The sequence below is a fragment of the Nyctereutes procyonoides genome, unplaced genomic scaffold, assembly GCF_905146905.1.
Source record: "Nyctereutes procyonoides isolate TBG_1078 unplaced genomic scaffold, NYPRO_anot_genome, whole genome shotgun sequence".
Taxonomy (NCBI): Eukaryota; Metazoa; Chordata; class Mammalia; order Carnivora; family Canidae; genus Nyctereutes; species Nyctereutes procyonoides.
In genome coordinates, this window is record NW_026575125.1 from 6,656,372 (window position 1) to 6,677,573 (window position 21,202).

Below are 21,202 nucleotides of genomic sequence, written 5' to 3' on the forward strand. Positions count from 1 at the left end.
TACCTAGGTTAGTTTTTGTTTTGTTTGTTTGTTTTTAAATAGTTAGACTGTTCTCACCATATGCCCAATTCTGAAACTACTGATGAGTTGTGGGACTGATTACTTGTATACGCATAACGTTATGCCAGTCGAGCCAAGGCTGATGAGTTTGCAGTCAGGAGAGAGTCAGGGACACAGAGTGTATCCATTCGCTGTTGCCACAGTTATGCTGTTTAACAAGCAACTATAAAACTTCAGTGTGCCATAGAGTGTTTCTTTAGCTCGTGAATTTGTAGATCCTGATAGTCTCCGCTCCGTGTGCCTCTCCTCTTCCTCCCGGGACCAGCAATCTGGCCTGGGCATGTCAGTGGCAGGTGCGTGAGAGAGCAAACCCAGACACGAAGGCATCTTCCACATACCTGGTTACATCACACTGCTCCCCTTCCATTGTCAGAGCAAGTCCCACAGCTGAGCTCAGGTTGTGGGATGTGTCCTACCTCTTCGGGGGCAGAAGCCATGGAGTCATGTGGCAGAGTGTGAATGAATGCAGGGTGCGAAGAATTGGGGCCACTGACGGGCTCTGTCCTCCCACACCCACGTCTCCTAATCCGGAAGGACACTAAAGCCACGCTCCTGGAGCAAGGGCACCTCTGCCGCCCCCTAGCCTTACGGCCGTGAGCAACATACTTGGCCTCCCTGAGCCTGTGAGGTTTTGCTCTGTAACTGGAGAAGAGCTCCAGAGCTCAAGTGAGCTCACTGCTATTCATGTGCTTCGAGGCCATGCCTGGTTCAGAAAAGTCCTCCATAAGTGTACGCTCTTGTGGTTTCCTCATTCCATCTGCTCCTGGAGGGAAATGCCTTCCCTGAACGAATCTGCCAGAGCCACCAGGGAGATGGGGATTTCTTTTGCTTGGGAGGATGAGAAAGGTTTCTTTTTCTTTTTTTGAGAAAGGTTTCTGTTCCAGGGTAGGTTTGTGGGACCTGAAGGCTAGACGGGGGGGGCAACGCGGAAGTCTCTTTAATAAGTTATTCCAAACTAGAGTGAATATTTACTGAAAATAGGAAGATATTCACAAGTTAGACTTTTTTTTTAAGATTTTATTTAAGTAAGTAAATAAATAAATAAATATTTTATTTATTCATGAGAGACACAGACAGAAAGAGAGGCACAGGCAGAGGGAGAAGCAGGCTCCATGCAGGGAGCCTGACGCGGGACTCGATCCCAGGACCCCAGGATCACGCCCTGAGATTAAGGCTATGCTAAACCACTGAGCCACCCAGGCTGCCCAAGTTAGACTTTTAAAAGTGGATGGACACCACACATTTTGCTTTTATTTCTGGCTTCTGACCAGGCTACTTCAACTTGTCTCATTTGAGTTCTGAAACAGTCAAGAGATGAATAAATGGGAATGATGCAAATGCAGTCATAGGTGGCCACTGTAGTGCTAGGGCTGTGGTCCTTATGGCGTGTTCCATGACCCACTGATGACAATGTGCGGGGCGTTTGTCCCCAAGCCCTCGCCAGGCCGGCGAGCCCCACTGGTGTCAGTTTGATCTTTGGTATGGGCCCATCAGACTTCTTCAAGAGGAGCTCTACAGTGGGTACCCTGAGACACTGGGACAGGGGGACACCAGACATTCGTTCCATCTTCAGACCTAGCTGCTGTACTGCCACAGGCCTGTGCACTACAAGGCAGGCATTCTGGAAGCGTGTTTTTTGCATCTCCCGTTAAGAGAAGAAAAGCAACACGCGGTGTGTGTATTCTTGTATGTGAGGCATCTTGAGTCAAGATCACACAAGATTGCTCACTCATCATCGAGCTACGTAAACATCCCCCTAAACCCAAGCTATATAGGCGCACCCTCCTGCCTGTCCACCAGGTCCCCCAAATGCTCGCGTCCCTTACAGCACCACCTGAGACCAGCAGGCGGAGAGGAAAGGGGGTGGACATAACCGAGTGCAACGACGGTGTCTTTGGCAAATTTCACCAAAGCACAGGGCTGCGCCAGCGTAAACCTGGTTATCAAGTTCAAAGGCGAGGCCTGCCGGATAGCATCAACCAGCCTGGGAAGACGGCAGCGAGCGGTGTTCACGCAGCTGACGGCACCAGGAGGGGACACGATGTCATCCGGAGCGCACTCTAAGGACGCAGTTTGCTTTCTGAGGTGTGCTTGCTGAAAATACATCAGACCCAAAGTGAGGGAAATTCTTTAAAAACAAAACCAAGCCCGACCAGTTTTCTTAAAAGGGCCAAGGCGATGCAAGGTAGAGCAGCGATTCCAAAAAGGCCACCTGGCAAGGGAACGCGCCGCACGACCCTAGAACGCGGCCCGGGGCAGCGAAAGGACGTGCGCCGGGTGACCGGCGAAGTTGGACCGGGGCCCTGGATCGCAGCCCGGTGCGGCTGGTAAGTCCTGGATTCCGGTCGCCGCGGCATGGTCGCGTAAGCTGTTTCCGTTCGGGGGTCGGGGTGGAGGCTGCAGGGGTCCGTGCTGCTGGCCACCTCTCGGAGGTCGGAGACGATTTCACAGTGGAGAAGTTCCAAAGTGTTTTCTCCGTTTCCGAGGTTTTCCTTCTGCTCATCCAAAGACCCCTTGCTCGTAGGTCTGTAACTGTCTAGTCTCCAGTCCCATGGCGGGAGGGGCTCCTGGCACGTGGAGCTGCCGTGTGTCGTCACGAGCAGGACCCAGGGTCCCGAGGCCGCACGGCCCAATGCGGCTCATGCTTGCACGTGCTCCTAACCCCTGCGCCTGTCCCACGTCATCCAGTGTGAGTTTCTGTGAGACTCTTGCCCACCAAATCTTTTTTTTCTTTTTTTTGAATATTTTATCCATTCATTCATGAGAGACACAGAGAGAGAGGCAGAGGGAGAAGCAGGCTCCATGCAGGGAGCCCGACGTGGGACTCGATCCCGGGTCTCCAGGATCACACCCTGGGCCACAGGCAGGTGCCAAACCTCTGAGCCACCCGGGCTGCCCTTGCCCGCCAAATCTTAAGCCCTCAAAGCTCAAGGTGGGAAACTGTGTATTTGTGCTCATCTGCTCGGTGCCTGGCACAAGTGAGCGCTTCATATATACGCAAGCTTTGAGCGAACGAGTAAATGAAACAGACCATGCAGCGTGCATCGGCGAGCAACGTGAGATTTCCTCTCCTTTACTCTCAGGAGACTGCAGGTCGGGTAGGCCCTCCGCGTGCTCGATCCCCTTTCACGCCTAGAATGGTCGTCTTCCTTCCTGTGCAGATAGAGCTGCCAGAGCTGCCGGAGACCTATTGCCATCTGAGGCCATATATTCACACATCTCCTTCCCTCCTCTCTCTCTCCTTTTCTTTCCCCCGTTTTTTTTCTATGAAACAGGATTATGCTAATTATGTTTTTGAATTTTTTTTATTTAATAACGTTGTGGGGGGTACTTAGGTGGCTCAGTAGGTTGGGCGTCTGCCTTCAGCTCACCTGGGATCAAACCCCATATCAGGCTCCCTGCTCCTTGGGGAGCCTGCTTCTCCCTCTCCCTCTACTCCTCCCACTACTCATGCTCTCTCTCGCTTACTCTCAAATAAGTAAAATCTTTTTTTTTTTAAAGTTGGGAACATTAATTATTTGTTGACATAGTGTTGAGTGTGTAAAATTTCACTATAAGGGCATAGAAAGGTTCACTAGATTTTTTTTTTTTTTTTTTTTTTTTTAGATATTCTTTAAATGGACTTTTTTTCTGTTTGTCTTCCCGGCTGTAACCTCGGTTATAAAGGTCATTGAGTATGTGTTTCACTTACATCTTTGTACATCTCTCCACTCATTTTCTTGGGATAAATTCCTTATTATGGAAATACTAAGCAATTTTGATGGAGCTTTGGCTTCTGTATAAAATCTAGTCCTAAGTGCTGGCTAGGTGACATCATGTGACCTTCCAGTAGTCTCCTGTCTACAAAAGCCACATTTGAAGTCTTCCCAGTCTTTTTTTTTTTTAAATTTATTTATGATAGTCACAGAGAGAGAGAGAGGCAGAGACATAGGCAGAGGGAGAAGCAGGCTCCATGCACCGGGAGCCCGATGTGGGATTCGACCCCGGGTCTCCAGGATCACGCCCTGGGCCAAAGGCAGACGCCAAACCGCTGCACCACCCAGGGATCCCTCTTCCCAGTCTTAGGTCAATTTCTCACAAGTTAGGAGTTGTTGCACGTACCGTACTGTCTTATCCATGTGTATTATGTGTCAACAAGCCGGGAATCCAAGCCTCAGCTACAAGGAGGCCCTTTCGTATGAATGAAGAGTATCTTCCCTAGTGTGTTAGTTGCCTGTGGTCTTTCACAACTAAATCTCGCCCTTGTGGGTGCCACTTCTGCTAACACGTGCATGCGCACCTTGCCACAGCTTACTTCCTGATGATGTGGCTTAGAGACCGTTTCTGACGGCCAACAGAATCAGTGAGGACTTCTGTGATCAGTCACATCCTCAAAGTGGATTCTGGATGGTCCAGGAATAAACATGACCCACCCCCTAAAAAAACCTGATAGAGGATACATGATGAAGGAAAGAAACCAAAGGGACGCGCTGATCAGTGAAAGAATGGATATTGTCCTGGCGCTCAGGACTTAACAACCAAGGGGTTTGTTTGTTTTACCTTTTTGTTTTTGTTTTATCTTATTTTTTTTTAAGTGCAGCCCAACATGGGCCCGAATTCAAGACCCTGAGACCAAGACCTGAGCTGAAATCAAGAGTCAGCCATCTAACGGACAGGGCGCCCCCCAGGACCTAGCAACCGAGAACTTAGAAGGTGAGGACAATGGGTAACAGAATGTGGGGACAGCAGAAAGCTGAGGACAGGGCAGCTGGCTGGCATTGCGGCTGAGGACTTGTGTCCGGCCTGCTGAGGAGCACTTGAAGAAGGAAGGAGGTGTCCTGAGAAGAGGGGCGTGGGCTTCTGTGCGGCGGGCCCCCGCTGTCAGTGGCCCTCCTCCCCCAGGGGGTGATTCCCTTGAAGACTACATCACTGATTAGCGAAGGTATGGCCTTTGTCATGTGTGTGTCACCGTGGTAAAAGAGAGCACACAGTCGCTCGTTTTGCCATACTTTAAGCACGTGGTTCAGTGGACATTTATAATGTCCAACGAGCAGCACCGTCCATGTCCAGCATGTGTTTTCCTTTTCCCCAAACAGAAGCCTTGTCTTCGCTGAACCCTAACCCACGTTCCCTTGTCCTCCAGCCCCTGGCAACAGCTGTCATACTTGCTGTCCCTGACCCTGACTGCTTCTAAGTGCTGCATATAAGTGGGATCACTCTCTTGGTCTCTTGGGGACTGGCTTATTTCACTGGGATGCCTCAAGGTGCATCCAGGGCAGAGCAGGTGTCAGAGTTTCCTTCCTCTTTAAGGAAGGCCGATAAATACTCCACTGTGTGTAGAGACCACACTTCATGCATCCATTCATCTGTGAATAGGCACTTGGGCTGTTGTGAAGGATGCTTCGGTGAATGGGGGGGGGGGGGAGCTGGCTGCTTGCTCCTCTGTTGCGTATATGCCAAGAGCTGGGATTGCTGCATCATGGGGTCATGCCACATTTCATTTTTTGAACGTTTGTTGTGTTTTCTGTGCCCCTTCATTGTGTTCTGACTCCTTGGCCACAGGAGTATTTATTTCACTCGCTCTCAATGATTGAATTGGCTGTTCCTTGCTTTCACATTCAGATGCCCATTCCTGGTCTCTTCTGATATGGACTCGAGAGGCACCACCTCAGGCCACCTCATCCCACTTAGGACCTCAGCAGTTCTCTCTTTGTTCTGCGGCCTTTGCACTGTGACACTGCAGCAATGCCATCATGAGGCAGCCTCACTAGGGGCTCTTTACGTTATTGCTGTTGATTTTGTTGGTATTTCATTGCCCTGTTCAAGTCTATCTTTCACACTCCACAAGGCCCGCCGCTCCTGAGCCTGTTTCTCTACCCGAGTCCTCACCATCTACTTCCCCTTTTCTCCTCTTCATTCTCCAGTTACCTGACATGTGTAGCCCTCAAGTTTGGTCTCCTGGCTAGGGAAAAACAATAATACTCTGACCCTGGGAAGAGACAGCCATATGCCATCGTTCCATCCTTAGGAATGGAGACTTTCCCATCTGAACCAAAGACCCATCAGAACACAGGCAAAGTGTGAGGTGTACATTGCAAGTGTTAATGAAAGCTAACACCTACTAGAACACTCCATTGAAAGGTCTCCCATCTTGGAGAAAGCATTTCAGGGTTCACAAAGCTCTGTTCAATTCAGAGGATGGAAATTCCATTCAGGTGATGAGCCAGAGTCTGGTAAGAATATTTATGTTTCAAACTTCACAAAGCCAGAAAATAACCAGAAAACTACAATTAACCTCAAAGTACCCCTTCTTCCTAAAGGTCCTTTACACTGAGCACACATAGTGACTCCATATACACAGTCATCAAACCCAAATAGGCAAGCAATAACTAGTTTTACCAGGAGGTGGAGGAATCAGAGCCCTTATACGTTGCTTTTGGGGTTATCAAATAGTGTGGCCACTTGAGAAAACAATTTGGTGGTCCCTTAAAATGTTAGACATAGAGTTACCTTGTGACCCAGCAATTACACTCCTAGGTACCTACCCAAGAGAAATGAAAATCTATCTATACAGAGACTCACACATTACTATGGCAGCATCATTCACAATAGCCCAAAAGAGAAAACAACCCAAGTGTCCATCACCCACTAAGTAAACTGTTGTATACAGTGGAGTATTAGTGGGCCACAAAAAGGGACAAAGTACTGACACATCTATGGATGAACCCCCAAAACATCATTCTTAGTGGAAGAAGCCGGGCCAAAGGCCACATGTGGTAGGACTCTGTTTATAGGAGATACCCAGAATAGGCAAATCTATAAACACAGAGAACCAAGGACCAGGGGGACAGGGGAATCGGGAGTAACTCTTAAGGAGTGCAGCATGGCTTTTATGATTCTCCTAGATGGTCCTTCCTTTTAGCAAACAGTACACAAACCATAAGATGGCTATACTTGCCACTCAGCTATCACAGTGTCACAATGGCCATACTTGCCGCTCAGCTCCCGTGTCACAGTGGCCCCATTATTACAAAATTTTCTTTGAAGGCTTTTAAAGATAAAAGCCTTTTATCTTTAAAGGGGGATAAGTGGGATAAGTACATAAGTTTGTAAGTGGTACACAGTGAGCCAGAACACTTTGCTGAGACCCAGACTATAGTAACAGCATCCTTCAAAGTCTCATTGCTCTCATCTGACAGTGGGCTGGCATTGGCCCAATAGGAAAGAAGATGCCAACTACCCAAAGACAAAAGGATTACCAAGTTTCGGAGGTGGAGAACTCCAGTGGAGTGGCTGAAAGTGGATCCCCCTTGGAGCCAAAAACAGACAGGTAAATTTCTCTGCTTTTCCCATCAGATCATGAAGCCTTATAACATGTATTTTATTTTTATTTTTATTTTTTATATATATAACATGTATTTTAGAGCAAGAATGCTCCTTGGTCATGTTCCTCTTGACCTCATGCCATGGATTACAGAGACTCTAGAGTTCCATTAGGAGTTTCCTACTCAACAGGCCATCAGCGCTGGGCTGGGTCTCCATCCTACAGATTAATTCAGGTTTGAGGAGTTTTGAAGCAGGCATCCAGGGACACATTTGGCCCATTCAAAAAACTTCCCGTGCCTGTTGGGTACTGACATCATGCTAAGTGAATTATGAATAAGTGAAACACCATTTATGCCCAGCTGGAAGGAGTATGTCAATAAATACTTACAATAAATACCACAAATGCTATCATAACCATTTGTGCAAGATGTATAGTATTCCATCATATAAAAAACCCATAATTCCTTTGTCCGTTCTACTGTAGATGGATATTTGGGTTTTCTCCAGCTCTATCATGAACCATGCTTCTTTTTTTTAATTTATGATAGTCACACACAGAGAGAGAGAGAGGCAGAGACACAGGCAGAGGGAGAAGCAGGCTCCATGCACCGGGAGCCTGACATGGAATTCGATCCCGGGTCTCCAGGATCGTGCCCTGGGCCAAAGGCAGGCGCCAAACCGCTGCGCCACCCAGGGATCCCATGAACCATGCTTCTGTTGATAGTTTGACTCTTCCCTTCCATTTTCAGAATTTAATGTGTAATTTACACACAATAAATATTTGTCTTTCCTGTGTTCAATTTTGAGAGTTTAGACAAACATGCACTAGGTACATAGTGTATCCACCAGTATGATCAAGATAACAGCTCCATCACCCCCCAAATTCCTTCTTGCTGATCCTTTCCCTACACCACACAATATCCTGTATGTCTCCTGGCCCTACAGTTTTGCTTTTGGGGTTTTCCAGATTGTCCTATAAATGGAATCATAGAGCATGTAACCTTCTGACTCTGGATTCTTTCACTTTGTATAATGCCTCTGAAATTCATCTCTGCTGTTGCCTGCAGCAGTAGTTGGCTCCTTTGGATTGCTTTCTTGGACTGGGAATGAAATTCGATTCCATTAATAGGATCCTGAAAGCCTTGCAGTATGCACCGCCCCCTCTCCCCCACCTCTACTATAGCTCACCACACCTCCCCTGCATTACCCTTAGAGCAGCATAGAACTTGGCCTCATGTCTACTCCATAAACTTTAAAATAGTGCAATATCCTATTCCTTTTACATACTCCGGAGAGAGTTCAATGTCCATGAGGTAAGAACTCCAAAGTATTTAAGTAAATCTTATTTTTAAAAGTTTTTATTTAAGATTATTTATTCATGAGAGACACAGACAGAGGCAGAGACACAGGCAGAGGGAGAAGCAGGCTCCCTGCGGGGGGCCCGATGTGGGACTCGATCCCAGGACCCAGGGATCACGACCTGAGCTGAAGGCAGACGCTCAACCACTGAGCCACCCAGGTGCTCCTAAAAGGTTTAATTGAGGTAAAAGAAAAAAAAAAAGTATAACAAAATTTACTATGTTTACCATTTTAAAATGTACAATTTGACAGTGTTAAGCATGCAGTATTCACATTGTGCAACCAACCTCCAGAACTTCTCCATCTTGCAAAACTGAAATACTGTCCCCGTTAAATGACTCCTCACCCTCTTCCCCATCCCCTGGCAACCACCATCCCCTTTTCTGTTCTTACGGATCTCTCTAGGTCTCTCGTATATGTGGAATCATACAATATTTGTCTATCTGTGTCTGGATTCTTTCAGCATAACATTCTCAAGATTCATCCATGTAGCAGCAGGTGTCAGAACTTTCTTTTTAGACCCAAATAATATTCTATTGTATGGATAGACCACCTTTCATCCATTCACCTGGCTGATGGACATTTGGGTTGCTGAGATTCTTTTATTTTGAAAAATGACTCCATACTCTACTGTCATTAAGTGTGTACAATAATGGCATTTTTTAAAAAGATTTTATCCATTTTTTTTGAGAGAGAGAGAGAGAGTGTGTGTATGTGTGTGTGTGCATGCACCAGCACAAGCTGGGAGAGAGGCAGAGGGAGAGAGAGAAAGGGAGAAGCAGATTACCCGCTGAACAGAGAGCCCAACACAAGGCTTGATCTCAGGCCCCTGGGGTCATGACCTGAACTGAAGGCAGACATTTAACCAACTGAGCCACCCAGGTGCCCCACTAATGGCATTTTTAGCATCAATTCGATCTCGCTTTATGCCTCTGTTTATACTATCAGTGTTTGCATTTAGAAATGATATATTAGTTTAGGAATATGAATTATGAGGGAATTTCTTCTAGTCTCAGACCCAGTGCACACCCAAGGTATAGATCGTCAGTTGGAGTTGCACACTTGGACTCTGAGGGATTGGGATGAGCAGAGATGACTTTTCTGGAGGCCCTCTTTGTCCATGAACATACAGATCTTCCGAGGAATAGGCCTTCTGTCCACTTCTGCTTGCCGATGCTGTCGTGGTCTTGGTGGTATTTCCAACTGGAGTCATCGAGAGGGTTGGGGGTTCTGCCAAAACTTTGGTCTTTGGACAGTCCCACAGAAGACATTCTAATATCCTTGAGCATGTGGAGGGCCAGGTGCATCATGGATATCTGAAGACCAATCAAGCTCTGGCCTCATGTGAGTCCCAGAGTGAGCTTGTGAGCAGTGTGGAAGGAAGGGACAGTCCCAGGGGGTCCGGGGGGAAAGGAAGAAATCAAACCCCAGAGATCTTTTTGTTTTCATGGTGGTAAAAGAGTCACAACACAAAGTTTACCATTTTCATCACTTGAAATACACATTTCAGGGGCATAAAGCCCATTCTCATTGCACAACCATCACCACCATCCATCTTAAGAGCTTGGTCACCTTCCCAAACTCGAACACGCCCCATTGGATGCTAACTCCCTGCTCCCTTGCCCCTGCCCCTGGCAACCACCATTTTGACGATTTAAGAATTTCATGTAAGTAGAATCACATGGTATCTATCCTTCATGGCTGGCTTATTTCGTTCAGCATAGATTAGTCTTCAGGGTGCATCGATACTATAGTGTGTGAGAGAATTTCCTTCCATCTTCAGGCCAAATACTATTTCATTGTACATATATACGATGTATTGTTGATCCAGTCACATATGGATGGAAAACTGGGTCCACCTTTTAGCTTTCATGAACAAAGCTATTAATGCCCCTGGCTGTGTGGATATCTGTTCAAGGTCCTCGCCTCTCCGTTCAGTGGAAGAGGTCCCCCTCCCTTCCCTAGATGACTCTCCTACCTTGGACTTAAATGTACTTGCTACCACCTTCCCCCAAATGAGGGTGGTAAGAGGATGAAATCTGCAGCCAACCTGTCTCCACTGCTTACTTCTTCCTGCGTAGACTTCAGGCAAGTTTTTCAACCTCTCTGTCCTCCTTAGCCCTCTTGCTTAGAAAATGAAGATCAAACTACTGCCCACCTACAAGCGTTGTTTGGGGGGGATTCATGGATTAAGTGGTTGAATGGATTAAATGGAGTTGATAAATAGAAAGCCAATAGCAGGGTGGTTCTGAAAATGTGGTCTGGGGACTCTTTCAGGTGCTGGATGTGGGGTGCCATCCACAAGGCCAAAACTATTTTCACAATATGAAAATGTTGGCTGCCTTTTTCATTCTCCTTTCTCACAAGCATACAGTGGAGTTTTTGAGAGGCTCTATGCCATTTGATCTAAAAAAACCCGGAAAGCAGAAGTACACATGACTCCAGCCCCCTCCCATTAAAGCCTGATGTTAAAGCTGTTTGTAGATTGCAAAAACAGTATCCTCTAAATTTTGTTTGGATAATAGTCACTTTTCATAAAAATCCTTGTTAATATATGATGTTTATTACATGAATTAATAATTTAAATTTCAAGAAATAATAATAATTAAATTTCTCATTTTTAATTCCTAATATGGTAAATATCAGTGGATGCAACCATTTGGGGTCATCAACAAATGTTTTGTTTTTATTTCATAGTGCAGTCAAGTATACATAACGTTGTTGACCATTTTAACCATTTTTAAGGGTACAGTTCAGTGGCATTAAGTTGGCAACCATCACCTCCCTCCAGTACCTTGCCTCCAGGACTTTTTTCAGCTTCCCAAACTGAAACTCCACTACCCAGTAACTGCCACCTCCAGTTTCTAAGCGCAAAGGGCAGAGACCTTTTCAGTCCTGAGACTGCAAAGCTTAGGAAGTGCTGTCTTGGCACAGAGCCAGGGCCTCAGAAGTGCTGCGGGAGGCTGGGCTGCTACCCTCGAAGGCCACCCCCCCCCCACTCACCTCGCTCAGAGGCGTTGTGACCTGCCTCTGTTCTGCTTCTCTCCCTCTTCTCAATTAACTGATCAGTTAACTTTTTTTTTTTTTTTAATTTTTATTTATTTATGATAGTCACACAGAGAGCGAGAGAGAGAGAGGCAGAGACACAGGCAGAGGGAGAAGCAGGCTCCATGCACCGGGAGCCTGACGTGGGATTCGATCCCGGGTCTCCAGGATCGCGCCCTGGGCCAAAGGCAGGCGCCAAACCGCTGCGCCACCCAGGGATCCCTGATCAGTTAACTTTTAAGAGCATTACAGATTTCTGGCAAAACATTAAAACCATGGAGGGAAAGTTGTACCTCCGGGGCTCTTACCCCAGGCCTGCTGCCCAGAGGTGACAACTGTTAACCATTTCCTGCACCCAGAAATTCCCTATTCATATACAAACACGTTCTGCATATTTGCATATATTGTGTTTATACATATATAAATATGTATTATGTTTGCCCTAATTTTCACTGAAATGAAACCATTTCCCTTTTTTTAAAAATTTTTTTTTTTTAAGATTTTATTTGAGAGAGAGAGAGAAGCAGTGGGAGCAGCAGCAGAGAGAGAGAGAGAGACTCCCCATTGAGCAGGGAGCCCAAAGCGGGGCTCCATCCCAGGACCCTGGGGCAAGGACTTTAGCTAAAGGCAGATGCTTGGGCAGCCCCGGTGGCTCAGTGGTTTAGCGCCGCCTTCGGTCCAGGACCTGATCCTGGAGACCCGGGATCGAGTCCCGTCGGGCTCCCCGCAGGGAGCCTGCCTCTCCCTCTGCCTCTCTCTCTGGGTCTCTCATGAATAAATAAATAAAATCTGAAAAAAAAAGATAAATAAAATTGCTCCTTTGAAATAATATGCTCAGCATTACCTGGCCAAAAAGAAATAATCTTTATAAATATGACATCTGCCAGTAATGTTCTGGCCAGGAGAAGGAATTTCTGGTAGGAATTTGGAAAATACCCTCACCTTGTCCCTCCCTCCCATCTGGGATGCCCCCTAATAAATTCCAGACCCCTCAATGCTATCCATGCCTGCTCCTGCCTTGTCCTTTCTATGCTTGTATCACTGTGCCCCATTTTTCCCCAGTTGAAAAAGTAATAGGGACGCTTGGCTGGCTCAGTGGTTGAGCATCTGCCTTTGGCTCAGGTAATGATCCCGGGGTCCTGGGATCAAGTCCCGTGTCGGGGTCCCCACAGGGAGCCTGCTTCTCCCTCTGCCTGTGTCTGCCCCTCTCTGTGGGTCTCTCATGAATAAATAAAATCTTTAGAAAAAAGAAAACGTAATAGACTTTTGCTGTAAAACATGAAAAAAAAAATCACTAGTGATCCCAATAGTCAGAGGCATCTTGTTTTGCATTTTTCCAGCTTATTTCATGATGGGCAAAAAATAAGATCACACTACAAAGTTGTGGTTTTATTATCTGTGTTTTAAATTCAACCCTCCACAGGTGTTTTCCCACGTTATGAATTTTTTTTAATTTTTTTTATTTATTTATGATAGTCACAGAGAGAGAGAGAGAGGCAGAGACACAGGCAGAGGGAGAAGCAGGCTCCATGCACCCGGAGCCCGACGTGGGATTCGATCCAGGGTCTCCAGGATCGCGCCCTGGGCCAAAGGCAGGCGCCAAACCGCTGCGCCACCCAGGGATCCCCCACGTTATGAATTTTTATGTCTGCTATGTCTTACGGCAAATGAATGGCTGTAGTACCTCCTACAGCGTACTTGTGTGCCAGACATAATTCTTCCTCCATTGCTTCACTTTAATGAAGTCTTTGTTATTGTTTTTCTTTTTAAAAATCATGCTCATGACAGAAGTTCCTAAAAAGGTATTGAATAGCCCAGACATCATTTAAAAAAATCACAGCCCAAGATCATAAACACAGTGTTGAGTGAAAGAAGCCAGTCACAGAGGAATGCCTACCGCATGATCCCTGTTTTGAAAAACAGGCAGGACTGAATCAAGATGCGTGGGGGTACATGCTGAGGCACAAAACGATAAAGAAAAGAAGTGATAATGTTATGCGTCTTAAACCAAGTGGTGTCTATGTGGTTATTTGCCCTGGGATAATTCATTGAGCTGTACACTTAGATTTTGTGTGCTTTTTAAAATATATGTGTGTGATTCTTCACAATACAAACAGCTTTAAGAACTCAGAATCCCTCTAACCCAAATAAAAATGTCTCTTACTAACTTAGCATATAGACTTCCAGTTCTACTTCTGTCCATGATTATATTATATGTACTATTTTTGTAACTTCTTATTCGTACCTGCTAGCTTCTGGGCATCTTCCTTTTGGCTCCATTCTGTTTTAATGGCAATTAGAATGGATGTGATCAAAAAGACTAAGCATATCAACTGTTGGAAGAGATGGAGAAACTGGAACCTTCATGCAGTGCTGGTGGGAATGTACAATGGTGTGGCCACTTGGGGAAGTGGTTGAGCACTTCCTAAAACATCCAACGTACACTTACCATACACTCCACTAGCCCCACTCTAGGTATCTGTGCAAGAGAAATGAAAACATCTTCCCATACAAAATATTGCACAGAAATGTTTAGAGCGCACTGTTCATAATAACCCAAACTTGCAGCCAATCCCAGTGTCCAAAAACTTCAACTGTGGCCTATCCCTACAATTGAATAGGACCCAGCAATACAAAGAAACCAACTATTCAAACATGTCACGACATGGGGGAAACTGGAAAACGTTATGCAAGTGAACAGAGCCAAACAAAAAAATCCTACACCTTGTTCAATTCCACTTATGTGTTTGGTGTTGGCACATAGCCCCGTTGCATGGATATGGCATAAATTATTTAACCAAGGTCTGCATTGGACTCGAACCTGGTTCCCACTTGTCAGTATTATGAACAGTGCCGCGACGACCACGTTATGACTAAGTATTTGTGACCGGTCTTAATTATTTCTTTGGACAAATAACTAGACATGGAACTGCCTGTTAGAAAGTAGGTGGTGGTGATGAAAATAGTGCCAGAGCGCCCTTCCCAAAGTTGGCTTGCTCTGTGCTCCCACCAGCAGAGCGTGAATGTCAAATGTCTCCATTCTCCAGCACACTGCTTACCCACCCTCACGATGCTCTGTGCTTGTTTGCAGGCCTCCAGGGTATGCAGCCACCATGCTATTGCTCATCAACAGCACCAATCGCCAGATGGCGGGCTTCACCATAGCCACTGTGGGATGGATCCTCACCACCACGTCCATGGGCCTCGTGGAGTGGCGAGTGTGGTACATGAACAACAACTCTCTCTTTCCCTCTGGCCTGGTCTGTGTGGGAATGTGGAAGGTCTGCATTTACCAATATATCACCAACTTCAACAGAGCCACGTTGTGTCATCGCTATACCTACCACGATACTTACCTGCCTCTTGATATCCGTATTTCTCAAAATCTCCTGCTGGTCGCCACCATTCTGGGCCTTTTGGGAAGAGCCGCCATCATTTTTGCACTTAGGAATGTGTACATGGGAATTCATCAGGACGCCACCTTCAACCCATTTTTTGTTTCAGGGATTCTGAACGTGGTTGCTGGCGTCTGTATCTCAATCACTGTGGTCTGGAATTTTTACTCCGTGATAAACGAAGAGGGTATCACCTTCCCACCATCTCTCTATATACCCTTCAAGCCAGATACTCAGGAAATTGGCAGTGCCCTTCTGGTGGCATGTCTGGCTGCCTTCATGATGCTGTTAAGTGGGCTGCTTTTCCTCTCCTACAAGCGCCCCCCGGCCAGACAAATACATCCTGAGACTTCAGAGATGTAGAATTCCTGCTTGCCTTGGCTTTGCGAATCCAACATGACCAAGAGTTTATGAGAAGTATTAGCAAAAAAACAAAACAAAAAAAAAGAAGTATTAGCAGAATGTTCTATTAAATATTTCCAAAGATTCAAGACCATGGCAAAGGTAGTTTTAGGCAGGAAGTGGCCATCTATTTCCTTCCTTTATCTTCTGTGTCTTTGTTTTACTGACGCACCAGTTCATTGATTGGAGAAATTTCATTTAAAAAAAAAATCTTTCTCACCAGCCAGTTGGTCTTCTTGGATCTGAATTTTAACTATTGCTGAATAAATAATCAATGCATAAACCTAGTGTATGGAAATGAGATTTTCTGTGATTCTCACATTTCCCTCCTAAATGTCTGCTACAGACTACCAACCTTATTTCCTGTGGTATGGTGATAACATCACTCTATCATATAAAATTTTCCAAAATATGCAGTAGAATAATATAAGGAATCACCCCACACCCATTATCAGACTCAACACCTATCAAGATACTGTCATATCAGCTTTATATCTCCTTTCTTCTCCCGTTTTTTTTTTTTTTTAAGATTTTATTTATTCATGAGAGACACAAGGAGAGGGACAGGCAGAGACATAGGCAGAGGGAGAAGCAGGCTCCCTGCGGGGAGCCCAATGGGGAACTCGATCCTGCAGGATCATGCCCTGAGCCAAAGACAGACACCCAACCGCTGAGCCACCCAGGCATCCCTCTAATGTGAACATTCCTATCAGATTTATTAGCTGGGATGCTTTTGTAATGAAGACCTTTCCCTCATCAAGTATGGCTAGTTGGGTTCTCCAAAATTCAGCTCTTACCAAAAAGGCAAGGTAAATGCTTCATTTTTCCCCCTTTAATTGTTAAATGTCTAGAGGAAGGGGGAAGATTGCATTAATTATCTTGGTGTTGACCAATGTAGTTTTTAAATTGTTTTCACTCTCCGTTTTCATTTTTGTCTTTTTTCTGAGTATCACCTCAACGCTTGAGTATGAACTCGTGAGATTGTCTCCATGTTCTTCTTATGGAAATTTTCTGATGCATTCAAAGGTAGACAGACGATTATCTCAGCTTCAGGAATCCTCATTATGTGCCCAGTAGTGTTTCATCCCTATCCTCACTCCCACCAACCCCAGCCTTGGATTATTTTGTAATAAGTCCCTGGCAGTATATTACTTTATTCATGAATACCTCAATACATATCTCTAAAAGATAAGGATGCCTTTTTCTTAACAGAACCACATTGTCATTATCACACCAAGAAAAGCGAATTTCCTAATGTAATCAAATACATAGTCAATATTCAGATTTCCCTAATTGTCTCATCAATGTGTTTAACAGTAACTTGTGGGTATCTATATATTCAAAGTGTTTCACTCAATTGCATTCAGTATTCCTTTTATGATCAAACTGTCCCATCTTTGGCTATAGAGCCGCAGGGACATGTGTCCTTTGACGTGTCTCTATCAGTATAATTTTAAGATTAAAAAAACTTTATTCAAGACCATCATAACCTACTGTTACCTCAAACTACTTTATCAACAAAATTCACTATATGAAAATGATTTTCCTAAAGAACAAAATAGTAGAGAGAAAGCCATATCAATAATAGAGTTAGCAACTACATTCATCAAATGTTAGAGAGATGTTGAAATTAAAGTATATTTATTTACTTTGCGTATATTTATTTACTTTGCGTCTAATAACTTTTAATACCAGAGGTTCTTGACTTCATGGAAATTCTCCACAGACTAATTCCCATACACACAAAATTTTGCACCATTTCACAGATCTCTTGAAACCTATTCATGGATCTCATTTTCAAAATAAGTGAGTTTTCCAAAAATTGATTTGTTTTATGGACTTGCTAGAAACTCTCATAGTTTTCAGCTTATTTTTTTAAACAAATTAACTTTACCAGCTAAACACCTACCTACAATATTAATGAGTACAGATACACGCTGCTTAAAATAATTTTATTAAATATTTTTCAGTGATGATTCCTATGTTTAAAGTTTAAGAAAAGGTTTTTTTTTTAAGTAATCTCTGCACCTAACACAAAGCTTGAACTCATGACCCGAAGATGAAGAGTTGCATGCTCTAGTGGCTGAGCCAGCAAGGTGCCCCAGGAGAAAAAAGCATTTTTTAAAAAGATACATTTATTTATTTTAGAGAGAAAGCACATGAGCAGGGGAGAGAGGCAGAGGGAGAGGGGGGAAAATCTCAAGCAGAGTCCCCGCTGAGCCCGGAGCCTGATGCAGGGCTCAATCTCACCATCCTGAGATCATGACCTAACCCAAAACCAAGAGTCCAATGCTCAACCAACTGAGCCACCCAGATGCCCCAGAAAAACATTTTTTAAAAGATTTTATTTATTCATGAGAGACCCAGAGACAGAGGCAGAGGGAGAAGCAGGCTCCCTACAGGGAGCCCGATGCGGGACTCGATCCCAGGACACTAGGATCACGCCCTGGGCCGAAGGTGGACGCTCAGCTGCTGAGCCACCCAGACGTCCCAGGAGAAAAGCAAATTATAAAAGCAGTAATCGTGCAACTGCCTGATTACAGTCTCGAGAATTTTGAGACATTAGCCTGTCAATAATGTGCATGCCCACCATCTATGTGCATGCCTGTTTCTTGAACTGTCTCCATTTCTGAGAGCTTGCCATCATTTTGATGAAGGTTGCTGAGGTTCATGGACATAATATTGTTTTCATCTCAGTTTTTCCAGCATGCTTTTCAGTATGTTGGAAGAAAAACTCTTTTCCCAGAGTATGTAGCTCTTTTATGGCTCATGCCTGTTTGGATGATACTGTAATACTTTTGCAAAAACACTGGATTCTTGACTATTTCTTCCATACTAGTTTTGCTTGAATGATCTGCTTTTTTTTAAAAAAAATATTTTTATTTATTTATGATAGTCACAGAGAGAGAGAGAGAGGCAGAGACACAGGCAGAGGGAGAAGCAGGCTCCATGCACCGGGAGCCCGACGTGGGATTCGATCCCGGGTCTCCAGGATCGCGCCCCGGGCCAAAGGCAGGCACCAAACCGCTGCGCCACCCAGGGATCCCGAATGATCTGCTTTTTTTTCAGCATTTTTTTTTCATGTTCTTCGACTATGCTACATTCTTAGGTCTTAGTGATTTTTTTTTTATTATACTTTTCCAATTCTCTAAGATTTACATTATATACCAGCACGGTTTTGCCCATTGAAAATCCATTGTGACAGTGTGCTCAGTACACGTTGGTATTAGTCATAGCCCTCCTCCAGAATCCAGAGTTGCACCTTTTATTTTTTAAAGATTTTATTTATTCATGAGAGACACAGACAGAGGCAGAGACACAGGCAGAGGGAGAAGCAGGCTCCATGCAGGGAGCCCGACAGGGGACTCGATCCCAGGTCTCCAGGATCACGCCCTGGGCTGAAGGTGGCGCTAAACCACTGAGCCACCCAGGCTGCCTGAGAGTTGCACCATTTAATGAAACTCTTAACTAGCTGATGAATTCTCGGACTATCCCCATCAAGTGAGAGATACTTCCTACGACTTACAGCCAGTCATGATTCCTGTGGCCTGCACAGTGGTAGTGATGGTGATTCCATCCAACTGTTATTAAAAATATTTTATTTAAATAACATTTTAATAACAATTTACTGAAGTATAATTCACATACCATATAAAATCACATGTATAAGCGAGTGGTTTTTAGTATATTCACAGCACCACTTCTATGACTACGGACCATTTCATCAGTCCAAAAAGAAACCGCACTAGCACTCCCCATTAGTCTTTGAGGGTTTTTTGAGCCTCAGCGGGTGTCCCAGGTGCATCGTGTACATCTCAGGCCCGAGACCTTGACCCAGCATGCTGTTCCTTCAGTGAGCCTGAGACATGGAGATGGTATTTAGGCACTGGTGGTGCTTATTCTTTGGTTGTCTTTATATCTTGGTATTTTAGTGGACGGAATTAGGATATATAAATTGTTAAGAAGAAAAAAAAAACATTATAAAACTTTTTTCAATTCAACCTTGTTCTTTAGCTGCAATTTTATATTATATTTCTTTCTCCCAGGTTGAAAACCCACCGATATTTTTTTAAAGATTTATTTACTTATTTTATTTTATTTTATTTTTTTAAAATTCACCAGCTTTATTTATTTTAAAGATTTTATTTATTTTTTTTAAGATTTATTTATTTATTCATTCAGAGAGAGCGAGAGAGAGGCAGAGACACAGGCAGAGGGAGAAGCAGGCTCCATGCAGGGAGCCCAATGTGGGACTCGATCCAGGGTCTCCAGGATCACACCCCGGGCTGCAGGCGGCACTAAACCGCTGCGCCACCGGGGCTGCCCTATTTACTTATTTGAGAGAGAGAGAGAGAGAGAGCACATACGAGAATGGGTGCAGGGGCAGAGGGAAAGAGAGAGAGAGAAAGCTGACTGCCCGCTGAGCATGGAGCCCCCAACACAGGGCTCGATCTCACTACCCTGAGATCACGACCTGGGCCTAAATCCAGAGTCAGAGGCTTAACCAGGTGAGCCACCCAGGCACAACCCAACAATATTAACATACTTATTTATTCTGTGATATATAAAATATTTTAATTGTTACTAATATCACTATTAGCCATAAGACTACTGAAAAAAACATAAGGTTTCTTTTAAGCCCTGTTTGTCTCTAAAATGCATTGTATTAGGTGTATATGTCAAAATACAGCATTGTAAAACTTGTTAACATGAGGATGGTTATATTACCAAGTTGGTAAGCAATTAAGTTTATTCATTTTATCTTGTTTTCTATTTTTAGTTTTGTGTTTTGACATAGTTCAGTTTTTGAATATGTGAAATACTTATTTTGTTAAAGACATTTATTTTAGAGTGTGCAGAGGCAGGAGGAGAGAAAATCTCAAGCAGACTCCACGCTGAGCTTAAGAGTTGGACATGGGGCTCAATCCCATGACCCTGAGAGCAGGACTTGAGCTGAAACCAAGAGTCAGATGCTTAACTGACTGTGCCACCCAGGTGCCCCTTAAATAACTTATTTTCGGGGATCCCTGGGTGGCTCGGCGATTTAGCTCCTGCCTTCAGTCCAGGGCATGATCCCGGGATCCTGGGATCGAGTCCTACGTCGGGCTCCCTGAATGGAGCCTGCTTCTCCCTCTGCCTGTGTCTCTGCGCCCCCCCCCATCATGAATAAATAAATAAAATCTTAAAAAAATTATTTTAAAAAAATTATTTTTAAGTCAAAGTTACTTAAACAGTCTCAAGAAACATCTGTTCCTATCCCCATTCTATTCTTTCCCATCTTAGATAACTTAAAATTTTTGGTTTATTTTCCAATTTTCTTTTGTAACTATGGATGTTGTATACTCATATTTATTCCATCTTTTTCAAAATGCAACCATAATATATATTTTATCTGATATATATATATATATACCAGATATATATATATCAGGCTTTTTCACCTGACAATAAATTCCTGCAGACCACTCTGGGTGAGTACTCAGAGATACCCTGAGCAATCTATGAGAATACCTGCTTCCTCATAACCTTGTCCAGAAAAAAAGAAAAGAAAAAGAAAAGCTCTGTAAAACTTGAGCATTTTCTTCAGTATGATGGGTGAGAAATGGTATCTCCATATCATTGCCAGTGTGTATTTC

General features: G+C 44.4%; 1 protein-coding gene across 4 annotated transcripts; it reads left to right on the forward strand.

Annotated features, from left to right (window-relative positions):
- Positions 1-121: 121 nt before the first annotated feature.
- Positions 122-16,235, forward strand: CLDN34 (claudin 34). 4 transcript variants are annotated; one of them, XM_055337515.1, is made up of 4 exons: positions 122-2,387; positions 4,640-4,981; positions 7,239-7,369; positions 14,861-16,235. In XM_055337515.1, exons 3-4 carry the CDS (start codon positions 7,269-7,271, stop codon positions 15,525-15,527), a joined length of 768 nt encoding a protein of 255 aa, XP_055193490.1. In that variant the 5' UTR covers positions 122-2,387; positions 4,640-4,981; positions 7,239-7,268; the 3' UTR covers positions 15,528-16,235. The 4 variants fall into 4 exon arrangements, with proteins under 4 accessions (XP_055193490.1, XP_055193487.1, XP_055193489.1 ...); XM_055337512.1 differs by having other exon boundaries at positions 4,640-4,752; XM_055337514.1 differs by lacking the exon at positions 122-2,387 and adding an exon at positions 2,933-3,158 and having other exon boundaries at positions 4,635-4,752.
- The last annotated feature ends 4,967 nt before the right edge of the window (positions 16,236-21,202 follow it).

Excerpts from the sequence above, each read along its gene's own strand:
- CLDN34 (XM_055337515.1), top strand. The coding sequence starts at position 7,269 with ATGCCAACTACCCAAAGACAAAAGGATTACCAAGTTTCGGAGGTGGAG. Across the intron at positions 7,370-14,860 it reads TTGGAGCCAAAAACAGACAG|GCCTCCAGGGTATGCAGCCA; the intron begins GTAAATTTCTCT and ends GCTTGTTTGCAG.